Genomic DNA, 14,073 nt, shown 5'->3' on the forward strand with positions numbered 1-14,073 from the left:
AATCTACTGATCCATCTTTTTATGTATATATAAGAGTAGTTTTAGGTATCAAATCTCTACAAATGATTACATTTTAGAATTGCTCTGTTATACCTTAAATCTTGTAGCTAAAACCTAATAGACATATGCTTATTGCAAATGAAAATCCTAAAAAATTAATTCTCTTTTCTTAGGTATTGAAGCTCTTAAAGACAAGTCCACTATATTCTTTTATTTGTTGCTCACAATCACCCTAAGTAATAAAAAAATCCAAGCAATAAGTTGTTTTGAACAACAAAGTATTTTTTAGCTTGCAACTTAATTGAACATCCAATAGAATCAAGCAATCTTAGCCTCATTAGCTTCTTTTCTTACCAATCTATCAATAACTCAAGTTGAGAAGGAACAAACTTAATAGAGACTCAGGATGCTTTAACATATACATTCAATAATGTAGGCAAATCAGATTATAGTACCTCAACATTGGCAGGCATAAACCCTAACTCTTGAGCATCATCACCAGATACAAAATTGATAGCTTTTTCACCATCCATATCATCATCAAAATAGAATTTTTTCAACAACTTACCAAGCCTTTTATTGGAGCTATGCAAGACCCAACATCAAGAATAGGAAAGCAAAGAAGCAAAGAATTAGATCTTAAACAAAAAAGTCTTTTATCACAAGCAAGTTAAAAAAAACCACTACAAATAGGAATTATTTAGACTTAATTGTAAAAACTTATACTATCAATCGAGAGATTGAGATTCTACTACATTCAAGCATTGAAATTATAACTTTAGTTTAGCAACTACTTCAATTAGTAGCAACATGCAACTTAACATAGTTATTTGTTTTTTAGATATTATTTCATAAATTATAGTGAAATAGAATGATGAAGCTAACACATTGCAAGTGTGAGTCCTTATATTGATAATATCAACAAAATAGAATGTGCCAACTTCCTTCCTCACTTTTGTTAATTGAATGACACCAATATCAATACCATTGTATTATTACACTCAAGATAATCTCTTATTATAGACTATATTCATCATATAATTATAATTACAAAGGTTGATACAATATTATTAGCTCCACAAAAATAATATATCATCTACTCAATAAGTATTCTATAGCTCATCTTCATAAATCATACGTCATATACATAAATAGTTAAAATACATATTTTCTCAAAAATTGTGAAAAGAATCAAATATACATAAAAATATATCAAAAACATTTTCATGATTCCCTAATAGTATCAAAAGACAGAAGGCATTCTATACTTCTGATGACAAAATAAAACAGGGATTTAAATAACAGCTTGGTTCTTGAGATCGGGCATCAGTCAGGTTTGGTTGTGGTTGTGAAGTCAATTACAATTTCTTTTTGGAAAATTATTGAACTTCATGTAGACAAAACTCGCTCTGCTCTCGTCGCTTGCTGAAAATAAAAATGCTTTTACTTGAAATATCATCTTGTTGATCGAACAGCTTGATTGGAAGTCATGAACTCTTAAATCAGATCAGATAAGGAATTCGTGAGTTAGGGATGGTGCTTGAGACATCGCCGACATCAAAACACCACACTTAGCCAACACTTGGATTTGATGGTGAGATTCTTGGGAATGGCATCTGAGAGAATTTACTTCAATGAAATTCTTCAAATGCAGGTCTACCTCGAAAAGCTTCTCCCTGGGGGTAAAAACAATGGGTTCGAATCAATTACTGTATTCACATCGAATTATTAAGGCATGATATTACATTGCAAAACAGTCACTGATCATTGCTGTCTGAGTTACATCTACTGCATATTACATGTGACAGACGGTTGTCAAAATGAAAAGATGAGTTGAAATTAAGTTTCAGCGTGGATAAAGCAATGTTTGAGTTACTTCTGTGCGAGTGATAGATTCAAGACTTCCTGTTCTAATTGTGTTTTCATCAGACTCTGTTGTGCTAATAATGTCACCTGCCCTACTGATGTATTTCGTTGGAGGAAGCAGAGGTTGTGAGGGCCACATTTGCAACGACGGCAACGATATGTTCCGACGTGGTGGTTTCTTTGCTGCTTGCAACAAAGGGTCCAGAATGCTCACTACAACCTGCCAAATCCCACCCTACTGTCAGAATCACAAACAACTTCGGCAACAGCCATGATAAGGATTAATTCGTTTGTAGAACAATTATGGCAATAAATGCTGAGGAGAGAATGAGAAGAGACAAGCTTACTTTCATTGTCGGTCGAACATTTCTCTTAAAAGATGAACACTTTAATCCCAGATCTACTAATGTCTCAAACAGTTCCCGAGGATAAACTCCCTCCAGTTTAGGATCCACAACGCTTTCAATTCCTGCGCGGCCTTGCTCCATCTTTTGCTTCGTCTGAGCACAATTTAGACAAGTACATTTTATTTACCTACTTCCCATAATTCAACCTATTTAAAATGATAAGTCAAATGGTCACTATGATTCATAAGGTTCTCAAGAGCTCACCCATTCGATAAGATTGGATTCCTCGTCCTCAGGACAATGAAATGCAATTGCTTTGCGCCCAGAAATGAGCTCAAGAAGTACCACACCAAAACTGTAGACGTCGCTGGCTGTGGTCAGTTGACGGCGAAGGAAGTATTGAGGATCGAAGTACCTGATACAGAAAGCAGACAGGTATGCAGAACACGCTTGATATGATTAAATTGAACAATGTGTCATTCCACGTTTACTGAAGCAGCAGACACAAGTGTAATTGGAAACATTGAGCTCGGAGAAAGGTGGTGAGCATTACCCAGCTGTGCCAGCCGGTCCGGTAGACACATGAGTCTTAATCTCAGACGACTCCTTGGAGATGCCGAAATCTGCAATTTTGGCTACAAGATTGTCATCAAGAAGGATGTTGCTGGGCTTTACATCTCTGTGAATGACAGGAGGGTCCTGAACAAGAAGAATAAAAGAGAGAGATCAAAACGAGCAGTAAGATTTGGATGCAAAGTTATCGTTCAGAAAACAACTCTCTTGGAATGACATAATGTATCTGAAGAAACAGAAAAATGCGTGAAGGTTCAGTACCGCAAAGGAATGCAAGTAATCCAAGCCTCGGGCGACATCTACTGCAATCTCCAACCGCTTGTACCAATCAAATGTCATGCCTTTAATTCCATGAAGATGTCTGTGAAGATTTCCCAGCTTCATGTATTCGTACACCAGGATCTATTGACGCAAGGTGCAAAGCTGGAGTCAATTGATGGAAGCTCAGAGCAGCGTAGGGAAAATTTCCATTATCTCAGAGTGGTCAAACTGAGGAAACTCCAGGGAGAGATGAACTAATATTACCTGCTGATCTTCGTCATCGCAAAATCCTTCTAGCCTCACCAAGTTTTTATGGTGCAGCCTGCTTAGTAGCAAGACCTAGTACACCAAAAAGGAATTGTTGGTTACAACCTTTCTGCAAGCTTCATGTAAAAAAAGCATTCAGACAAGCTAGTTATGAGAGCAAGTACCTCGTTTCTGAACTGTCCGCGGTCAGATTCTTCTGAGGAATACTTAGCGGGCCCACCCCGTTTGATGGCGAGGGTTCGGCCATCAGGAAACCTCCCCACATATACTTTTCCAAAGCAGCCCTCCCCAATCTCATTAGATCTATCAAATCCACCAGTTGCCTTAACGAGATCCTCAATGGTAAAGTGATGTATGCCAGTTGGGACTTCCCACGTCCGCGTACTAGCAACCTTGTTACTTCTTGCCTTCTCTATCTGGAAGTAGTCAGGTTGAAAACGGGACCGAAGATCTAGTTGTTTAGCTGCAGCTTGGCGCCGAGATCTCCACCAAAGATACAACAGCAAGAGAACCAGGAGAAATACCACCCCTGCTACCGCCCCAAGTGTCGGACCAGACCGAAACTTCTTGCTGGAGGCTTCAGGTACTGCAAATTTCGAAGTTCAATCGGAATTAGTCAAAATTCAAAGCATCGTTAGTAGTGCTTCATATGAAGTGTAGCTTTTTAAAATGCTTCTTGTTAAACCTGCGTAGCAGATGCAAGTTGTGGTATTGATCATGTACTGTCCGCTGGGGCAATCTGGGCATGCTCCTGCGATCACACAGAAAAAATAACTTCACGAATCAAAAGCTTGAGGTGGAATACGGACAAAGTTATACAAGATTCAGATAATTGGGTGTAGAAGCGACTACCGTTTGCGGTACGCAGTCGGAAATTGAAGCAGTTTAAAGGTCTAACGCAGGCCGAATCCAAACTATCTTCATTATCCCAGCAGTTGTAGTCAAGGTTGGCCCTGTGTCAGAAACAATTAATGAAACTGACACTCTTGTAGCTTCAAATACTTGATTGTTGCAGTAAAAAAATTGGACACAGAAGACTTGAAAAGTATGCCATCAAGACTGAACACACAATAGCAGAAGCTTACTTGATGGTAGTACTATTTTGTACTCTTGGTTTGATTCCTCCCAAGTAGTTACACTCCAAAAGTCTGCACATTTCACAAATCAGAAAACCTTTCTGCTGATTCAGTCCTGAAGATAAATTTCCTTCTACAGTACGTAATCAACTAAAGTTTCAAGTCTTGTGTGAGGAGAAACAAGGTAACACACCATCTAAAAACCGGCTAATCTAACAGGAGAGAAATAGACGCAATTCATTTAGAATCTGGCATCTGATGGTACATACAGATTCTTCAAGCCATGAGAGACACTGTGGTTTAATGCCGATTCGTCGATTGAACCGTGGATCTGATTATTGCTCAGTTGCCTGCATCAAATTTAGTCAAATCAGTCTTGCATTCACTACTGCAACCCTAATTCTGATATAAGTTCCTCTTCGAGCACACTAACTGCATCAAAGTAGACACATACTCGAAAGCAGAACATGTGAACTCCCTTCAATGATTCAGCAAATTCAGGTATCGTAGATAGGTGAACAATTCGTCGGAATCATGAAAGCTGGGCTCAGTACAAACTTACAACATAGAGAGCCTTGGTATTTGCAGCAGCCACGAAGGAAAAGCTCCACACAAATAGTTCGCATTGAGCTCTCTGCGCCCCACAAGAAATTATGTTGAGCTTCAGCACAGTGCATACCAATCGCCTGAATTTTCTGATAAGCAGGAATAAGTTTACAGACTAGTGGGTGTAGCGTGATTTTTCGACTCCAAACTAATTGATTTTATCATCTAAAATGAGGTTAGAGGACTCTTACAGAACTTGAATGCTGGACATTTCACGCCACTCTTCCGGAATACGCCCTGTTAGTTTGTTTTTATAAAGAAGGCTTCGCATTCGAACATCAACACATGCAGAAAATTCAGCTTCGGCTTCAACTCCACCATTATTTAGAACGAGCTATTAATCTGCAGAAATGACCAGTAAATTCTATAGATTCCTAACATACTACGAGGGATGTTTGAGATCATAATCTGACAGAGGAGAGAGATTTTGTTTTCCTTACAGTCTCTGCAATTTACTGAGCTTTCCAAGCTCTGGAGGAAGGCCACCGTAAAGCTTGTTCTTGTTCAGATTCAAGTAGGTTAAGTTCTTCAGGTTTCCCAGTTCAGGTGGAATAACACCTGTAAGGAGGTTACCCCAGATAGTCCTGAACGAATTGCACATTTTGTCAATGAAAGAAAAACGGGATTTAACTAGCCACAAGGGAGAGTCGGTTCACAGAATAAAATCATGTACTTATAGGCAGACGTCCACTTACAGTTCTTTCAAATTTGTCATGAGGCCTAGTTCGCTCCCTGGAAGATCTCCAGTAAACGAATTATTGCCTAGGTATCTGTTGAGCAGATATAGCCGAATTTAAGAACCCTTCATGACCCCAATCTGAACAAGTCTCACTGCAATTCAACTGGGCTGAAATGGATAGCATATCTTCAAGAGCCTTTCACTAAGTATGCTTTACTATAACATGAGATGAAAAGTGAATGACTAAAACGCTCAATGCCTCTGACTTACAAATATTGAAGATTGCGCAACTCTATCAGACGCTTTGGAAATTCCCCACCGATAAGAGTGTTGTCAACTCTTCTGCGAATCAAATCAGGCAATGTAAAGAGTCAAGCCCTAAAATACCCTTGGCCTCAAACGCTTAAAAATTACTTGCAGCTCATAATTGCACGGGCAGCGCATTCTCTTCGTAATTGAGCATGTGTTACTCACAGGTCCGTGAGCTTGTTGAGTTGGAATATGGCCGCAGGGAAAGTCGGAGTAGCAACCTCATTCGACGTCAGAACGCTGGATACAAGCAAACATCCAATTCATGAACATAAGCAAAACAGTTTTTAATTTTGTTTTTCTGCCGATGGATTATCTTCTGAAAGATATGGATTCAATCACTGGAAATTATTCAAGACTTGAAGGCAAGAAAAATCTAAGTGAAGGCTTACTCACAGTCTCTCAAGATGAACCAGATTTGAAAGGGGAGCGAGGTCGCCCGTCACATGATTCCACGCGCTACAATTCTTACAAACCTTATTGTTTCCCATGTCCAATTGTACTAGGGTAGTAAGCCTTCCCATTGCGTTTGGAATTGGTCCGTTTAAGCCCATATGTGTCAAGTTCCTATCCAGAAACCTTAAACTTATAAGATGGGGTTCCCTGTATACACATAGGTAGATAGATAGATGGATAGATAGAATGTTACTATTGAATGGTTACAGGTTGTTGAGGGTACAGATTCAAGGTTGCGGTAGATCTTACAGAGTGATGATGTTGCCCTGCGTGTCGCAGTCGACGCCAGCCCAGACTTGTACACAAGGGTCTGTCCCTGCCACCCACGAAGGCAGACTCTTGGTAATCCATCCAGAATTTTTGAGTTCCTGCAATGCAATGCCTGCCCATACTGGAGTCAGCTGTACCGATCATGTCGGAGAGAACTCACGAGATTCAAACTGAAACCTGAGTTGAAGTTGATCGATCACCGTCGTAGACAAGTAGCAGCCCTATAACTCAAATCTTTGGCAGTAAACTCAGCGCTCCTTCAATGTAGCCCTAAGTTCTTTAAAAAGGTGACTCCACTCTCCGCTGTCAAGCTGCTTAATGACCTCAGCATATCTTAATCCACCAGAACAGTAGTCTAACTGAAGTTTGCCTGAAATAATGAGCTCTTCTTCAAGATGAGATATGGCACAAGATTTCGGAGACACACATATAAGTCATTCAAACCCTACTAAGAAGAGAACATGTGGAGAGCACACCTTGTTCTAAAGTCCCGCAACATGATTCGCAAAAGAAGAGACAAGGCACCAAGAAAAGGCACGGCAGCGACGATAAGAACGGCGTTATCCTTCGCTTTAGTAACGGCATATAATCGTCCATCGACACCGGCCACTCATTCGTCGCGCATTCAATCTCCACAACTCCAACCCTTCGGATTGAATCTCGGAATTCTGATTCGAGATTCTTTGTTCCCAGTTGCAAAGATTAACCCCCTAAGTTACATGTTGAGGACCCTAAGCGTGACACCGACAACTTCGTAGGTGATCCCAGCTTAACCTCCCCAACTCTTTCTGCCTCGGTTTATCATAAACCACCATCCAGTCGATATAAATCCATCGTTTCTCAGTGATCCGATTGGGAAATCGTTTCAGTACTGGAGGTTGCAGACACGACATCAGTGTTCTAAATAAGCGATTGTCAAAGTTCACAAAACTCGCACATCTGAAGAGTATTACTTCAAACTAAGTCCTCGCCAACACACACGCGTGCAGTGTTCAAAAGTTCCAGTCGATGTTGTGAAGAGTGTTTTGGTCTAGAATCGAGCTTCTTCACTCCACAATAGTTATCACTCCTCAAGAATGAAACTGTGTGGTTGGAATATCAAAGTGATCAGAATATTGTTAGCTGGGTCAGTTGGGTTTAGCTACCAGAAATCAGAACATAACAGCACCTTCCAGTTTACTCGGTCTACCTTAGACGTTATCATTTCTGGACTCCATCGATTAACCCGATTTAGCTGTTTTCGTTGTGACCTACAACAATAATGTGCCTAAAAATACATATCTCTCTGCACGAGCGGACCAGTTGACTTTTGCGACCGCGGGGGTTCGCTGCACATCTAAATCAGGGCACAAATTCGAAACCAGCCATTGAAAACGATTCGCCACCAGGTTTTCTCTCCTGCTCAAATCCTGCAACACGCAGGGCATCTAAGGTCTCGAAATGAAGTGGTGGAACCATGTATCAGCAAGGTTCATTAGTGCGTAGCTGGAGCTTCAGTTCATTGAAGGAATACTTAGACAAATCGATTTTCGAAGAGGAGAATTGCGTGGTTTTGCTAAGTGGGCCAGAGCGAAATGAAGCTGTGCTAGTACTCTACCGAATCCTGGACACGGTGACTGGAGTTGCAAAGCTTGAGGTTCAACAACTGGCATCCGGAAAAGCATGGGATAGGAGCTCAGCCAAATGGTGACTCCCCTTCCCTCACCATCCTCGCACATTCGGAGTAGTAGTTTGCAGTGGAATCTGTGACTTTTTATTTTCACCATTCTCTTCAAAACAATTGTCTTCTTCAAAAATGTCAATATCTTTAGCATGATCCTCTATATTGATTTCTCTATCTTGTCTTTTAAAAATCTTCACTCGCTTTCTAGCAATAGGTATTTTCAACCTCGTACCATCTAACTCCTTTAATGAATATGTAGCATTATCATGAACCCTTACTACCACATATGGTCCAAACCAACGTTTCAAGAACTTCTGCAAAGTATTATGTTGGTTACGCAGACTACTATCATAAACAAGTATCCAATCACCTTCTTCAATTGCTCTAGGTCTCAATTGATGTTGCTTGTCAAATCGAGTCTTATTTCCTAACCTTGCCTTTTGTAACCTTTTTAATGCTAATTCCACATCTTCGGATCTTTGTTCAAGTTGCCGAATTCTAAAAGCTAACAATTCCTCTCTTATCAACCCATCTTTCCATGGTAGCATACTCCAAGTTGGCACATTTTCTTCAATCGGCATAATTGATTTTTGACCTGTCATAAGTTCCACTGACATATATCCTGTCACCGAACTATGTGTTGTTCGATTAGTCCATAATACATAAAGTAGAAGTCGAGGCCATTCTCTCACTCTTCCATTACAAGCTTTAACTAAGGCTTTTACAATTGGTGGATGCCGACATTCACTCTTTGCATTCCCCTTTGGATTATAAGCAGTAGTCAATGATAATTTGATCCCACATCTCTTAAAAAAATCACAAGCTTCATGTGCATCCAATTCTCCTCAATCTGCAGTGATCTTTCCTACACATCCATAGTGACAAATAACTTCCTCAAGTAGAAACCTGCAAATTCCCTCTATAGACTTTGTTCTTAGTGCCCTACCTTCTATTTGGTTTGATAAATCTTCACGAGCCAAAACTAAATATCTCATTTGCCATAGTCCCGTCGGCATAATAACCAAATCTATAACTCATTTAAAATGAATAGCTAAAGGATATGTCGGATGCAACCCATCTCGATGTCGTATATTTGAATACATCTAACAAGTTACACAAGACTCTACAAACAAAGTTACATCTTGATACATATTCTTCCACCAATATCGTTCTTTCATTTTAGCAAAAGTAGTCCAAATTCCTCTATGTCCCGTCCATAGACTCTCATGAAACTCTTTGAGAAGTCTTTGTTGATCTTCTTTAGTACCTACTACTCGTCTTGGCATTCTAATTCTTTTCTTTGGTCTCTTCTATAAAAACCCTTCTTCAAGCAAAAATTCATAAGCCTTCTTTCTTCTTTGATTAAATTTTTTTATTGACTGATTCTCTTGTTTAGTCAAGGTATTCAAATAAAGACCAATTTCTAGTAATTCTCCTTCATAAAGCTCTTCAAAAAATATCTTGTCTTCTTTATTAAGATTTGATACTGAATAGAATTTTGTTCCAACATCATCAATATCTTCAACCATCTTATCTTCTCTTTCATATACTGCTCGAGATAACATATCTGCTACTGGATTATCTTTTCCCACAACATGCCTAAATTCTGGATTTAGTGATTTGAAATAAGCAATCCAACTTAACATCGCAATATCTGGTGTTGTACAATTGGTAATCATTCCAAGTAAAGGCAAACAATCTGTTTCAATTACCACCATAGCTCCAATCAAATAATCCTTTTTAGCTTTCATAGCTCAAACAACTCCCTATAGTTCCCTTTTCACCTGTGAATATGCACGTTGGCGAGTACTTAAAACTTTAGCTCCAAATCGCACTACAAATCTGTGTCCATTTGAGTCATCATGACCTACAGTCCATCCAATGGCAATCAGATTAGTATCCATAGTAAGAATCAGTGGTCTATTGCTCTTATAATCAATTTTTTTCAACAATGGAGGCGATATCAATAATTTTTTTAATCTTTGTACTGCTTTAACATGCTTTTCTTTCCATTTAAATTGATAGCGTTTGCGTAATAATTCATATAATGGATTCGCTACATGTGCATGATGAGGAATCCAAATATGATAAAATATACATGCACCTAAAAACCTACAAACCTCCGTTAAAGTACTACAATCTTCTTTCATTCTCTCAATTGCATCAACCTTAGTTGAATCTGATTTTCTTCCATAAAATCCACACAGATGCCCAACAATCACAACCTCTTGTACTCCAAATATAGATTTTATACCCAATAATGTAAGATGAACTTTTTCAAGCCGAGTCAATATTTTTTTACAATTTTGTATATGATCAGCAACATACTTGCGATACCCCCTCTTATCTAAAGTTTCATCCTTGTCTTCTTCTTTGCATCCTTTTATAGAAACATCATCTAGAAAAGGCATAGTCTTCTCCGAAATAAAAGCTCTCAATACCTTATTCATCTTGTTCATCATATGCGCAACTGAGTTGGTTGCACCTTGAGGAAGAGTACACATTCTAATTAATCCAAAAGGTGTTCTCATCGTTGCCATATCTCTACTTCCTTCTGCAAGTTGAAATTGATCATAGCCCGAATATAAATCATTCATTGAATAGATTGCCCTTCTTCCAAACGCCTCAGTAAATTCATCTACTATAGGCCTAATTCCTGCATTCCTGATAGTTACTGCATTTAGTGGTTGTATATCTTGAACAAAATGTAATGATCCATTTTTTTTAGGCATTGTAAACCATCAACTAGAATATGGTGCAAAAGAAGGCTCCAAAATCTTCATCTTTATCTTTTCTTTTAATAATTCCACCAAGCTTGGTAAATGTGCCCTTGGTACTAGAATTGGCCTTAGATTCCAAGGTACATGTGCTACAGTAAAAATAACCATAGGTGTTACAATATTTGGATCCACACATTCAATTTCATAAGATTCAAAGGCAAATGATCTACCTTGTTTTGCTAACATCTCTTTGGAGCAAGTAATTTCTTCTGGCAATAAAGAACTATCAGAACCAATCTTTAATTCTTCAAAATTCTCTTTAGTAAACTTGTGACCAATATTCTTTGGATCTCTCAAGTTCCTTTCTCTTGATGCTTCTCCCATTTGTTCTTTAGAATCTTTTGGCAAAGGTCTTGCAACTGGTTTAACTTTCTTATCTACTGTCTTATATTTTGTCTCAACTATAATCTCAGGTGCTTGAAAAGATTCAATCATATCATAAACTTCTCTTAAATGAATTGATATAACTTTATCATCATTACCAAATCCAATAGACACAATCAATTCCAAAGGATCTTTGAGTCCATTTTCTTCATAAATACCAGTAATCTTTTCATTATCTTCTAATATTCTTAACCTATATAATTCTCTTTCAATAGTACTTAATTCCTTTCTTTCCTTTCTTTTTAAGTCATCAATCTTCTTATACATAATACTTCCATTTTCAAAAATGTTAATAAATCTTCCATTAAAGGTACCTACATCTTACGAGAGTACCTCTCTTTCTATACTTCTATAATCTCACTTTATAGTGGTACCTCCAAAAAATCCTTGAATTCTTCAACAACCCTTGACAATGGATTTTTTCTCAATTTGTCTCCATTCCACTCATGATTTGGAGGCACAGTCAAAAACTATATTGCCCTCCTCCCATCCTCACTACAAATTTGTGCATAAGCTGAACCATCATCAAGTACCTTTGTTTCCATCCGAGTTGTAATAATATATGGTTGTCCTAAAATAAGAGGATAAGATGTTGCATCTTGAACAAAATTTTTTTGTTCCATTGTAACATCACCAATCCAAATTTTCACATCCGAGCAAGTACCATATAACTCCTCATGTGTATTATTGGCTGTCCGTATTGCCCACCCATGCTCCATGTCAATTGGCCACCTTTGCTTCATATAAAAATCTTTAGACATAAGGTTTATCTCTGAACCATAGTCAATCAAAGCAACAACCGGTTCATCTTTATCTCCAATCTTCACTAATGCCTCTGTAGTTGCTCTAGCCTAATACTTTCAAGTATAATGACTTGAAATCTTTCTATCTTTATTACCTTGATCATCAAAACGTACCCTTTGATTATAACTCCTCCCTTCACTTGTTGATTGTTTGTAACAATTATCGAATACATCTTCTTCACCTTCATATATGTATGCATTAATAGCATGATTTAATCCTGCTTCTCCCATTAATTGCCTCTTTCATTTAATACTGTCAATAATGACATCATGGAATTCTTTCTTAGCAATTCCTAAAATTTCTTTCAATGTAAATTCAACCTTAGTATTGAGCACTCGTTCTTCAAGCACTCCCTTTAAATCTGTTGCCGCTTCAATATCAGAGAGTAGTTTATAAGTTGTCAATTTACCTTTATCTTTCATCTCCTTTGCTTTTTCTTCCAATATTGTTGAAGTATCTTTTATAGGCAATTCTTATGAAGCCGATGCATGAGCCTTATTTCCTCGACTTTGCCTTTTAGAAGAATTTCTTTCTCTTGAATCATCAAAATTTCCTCTCCTCTTTTCTTTCATTAAAGCTTCATGTTGGCTTTTAGCAATATATGCATGTACTGACAAAGCTTCTATAAGATCCTCCCAACCTGTAGCACCACGAATTGTTGCAAAAATTCTCAATAAAGCTTCTTGTGGCATCTTCTCTTTTTACATTGTAGAAATAACAAAAGACCAAAGTCCATTTGGTTGAATATTTCCAACAAAATTTTGTCTACGATTATTATCCACCCAAGTTCCATAACTTGCAGCTTCTATTGCTGCAATTCCATGTGTTGCCAAATAATCTTTAACTAATGCTTTCATGCCTCCTTTACTAAAGTTGGTTTAGAAAAGATCACCAATATCTTTCAATGCAACCTTTCCATCTTTCCAATAAACAATGTCTTGTTGAACCATCTCATCAAATTCACCACAATCTTTTCGAGAATGAAAATCATCATCACACCAAATATATCTTTGCACATACCCTTGTTTAAAATTAGCTTTTTAACTTATTGTAGAAGTCTTTTTTTCAAGCCTTGTAAGTTTGATTTGAAGATCTTGCATCCCTCGTACAATCTCCTCAAGTTCCATATCTTCTTTCTTTGGTGTAGCTAATGGAGGTTAGACAATAGGCACAATCAATTTTATAGTAGGCATTGGAGTTTCTGGTACTTATACCACTCTTCGAGTACTAAACCTATCCTTTCTCTTTTCTTTTTTTGCAAATAATCTAATAGCATCTTCAACAGCTCTTTACTTTGTTGTCAATCCTTCCACTTCTTCCTTATCTTTAAGAAGAACTTCTAACTTCTCTTATAATTCTTCATTAGCAGCTTGAAGAAACAATTCAACCTTGTTTGGTTCCAATGTTAACTTTTCCATTTTTGATAATCAAGAAAATTGCCTTTCAAATTCTCTTAATAATTCTGTAGCTTATAAATTTTTGTTAGGTCACTCAATCCATTCTAAGAATGATTTCTTGGTAAGTCGATCAATATCCTCCAAAAAATACTCATCCTTCAATGCATGTAAAAATACCTCTCATGAACTTCCAAATTACTCCATAATAGACCTTATATGCTCTCTTATCTCTGATACCGTAGCAAGCTCAAATAATTGAATCATCTCTTTCTCAAAAACGCGATTCAATTCTATTTTCCGCACATAACATCTTAAATATTTGGAAATATCCCTCC

General features: G+C 37.8%; 1 protein-coding gene across 4 annotated transcripts; it reads right to left on the minus strand.

The window, feature by feature from the left end:
- Window positions 1-1,208: 1,208 nt before the first annotated feature.
- On the minus strand, window positions 1,209-8,293 carry LOC112285197 (uncharacterized). Of its 4 annotated transcripts, XM_024525833.3 has the most exons (21): window positions 7,187-8,293; window positions 6,690-6,822; window positions 6,381-6,551; window positions 6,150-6,224; window positions 5,946-6,017; window positions 5,692-5,766; window positions 5,437-5,580; window positions 5,188-5,259; window positions 4,953-5,024; window positions 4,660-4,740; window positions 4,400-4,462; window positions 4,167-4,267; window positions 4,000-4,065; window positions 3,479-3,900; window positions 3,312-3,386; window positions 3,048-3,188; window positions 2,767-2,912; window positions 2,478-2,628; window positions 2,214-2,366; window positions 1,954-2,086; window positions 1,209-1,676 (listed from the first exon to the last, which is right to left on the minus strand). In XM_024525833.3, the coding sequence occupies exons 1-21, from the start codon at window positions 7,305-7,307 to the stop codon at window positions 1,657-1,659; spliced, it is 2,487 nt and encodes an 828-aa protein (XP_024381601.1). In that variant the 5' UTR covers window positions 7,308-8,293; the 3' UTR covers window positions 1,209-1,656. The 4 variants fall into 4 exon arrangements, with proteins under 4 accessions (XP_024381601.1, XP_024381600.1, XP_090108196.1 ...); XM_024525832.3 differs by lacking the exon at window positions 1,209-1,676 and having other exon boundaries at window positions 1,813-2,086; window positions 7,187-7,929; XM_090252070.1 differs by lacking the exons at window positions 1,209-1,676; window positions 7,187-8,293 and adding an exon at window positions 6,911-7,102 and having other exon boundaries at window positions 1,813-2,086.
- Between the last annotated feature and the right edge of the window lie 5,780 nt (window positions 8,294-14,073).

This window comes from Physcomitrium patens, chromosome 7 (assembly GCF_059467195.1).
Source record: "Physcomitrium patens ecotype Gransden chromosome 7, ASM5946719v1, whole genome shotgun sequence".
Taxonomy (NCBI): Eukaryota; Viridiplantae; Streptophyta; class Bryopsida; order Funariales; family Funariaceae; genus Physcomitrium; species Physcomitrium patens.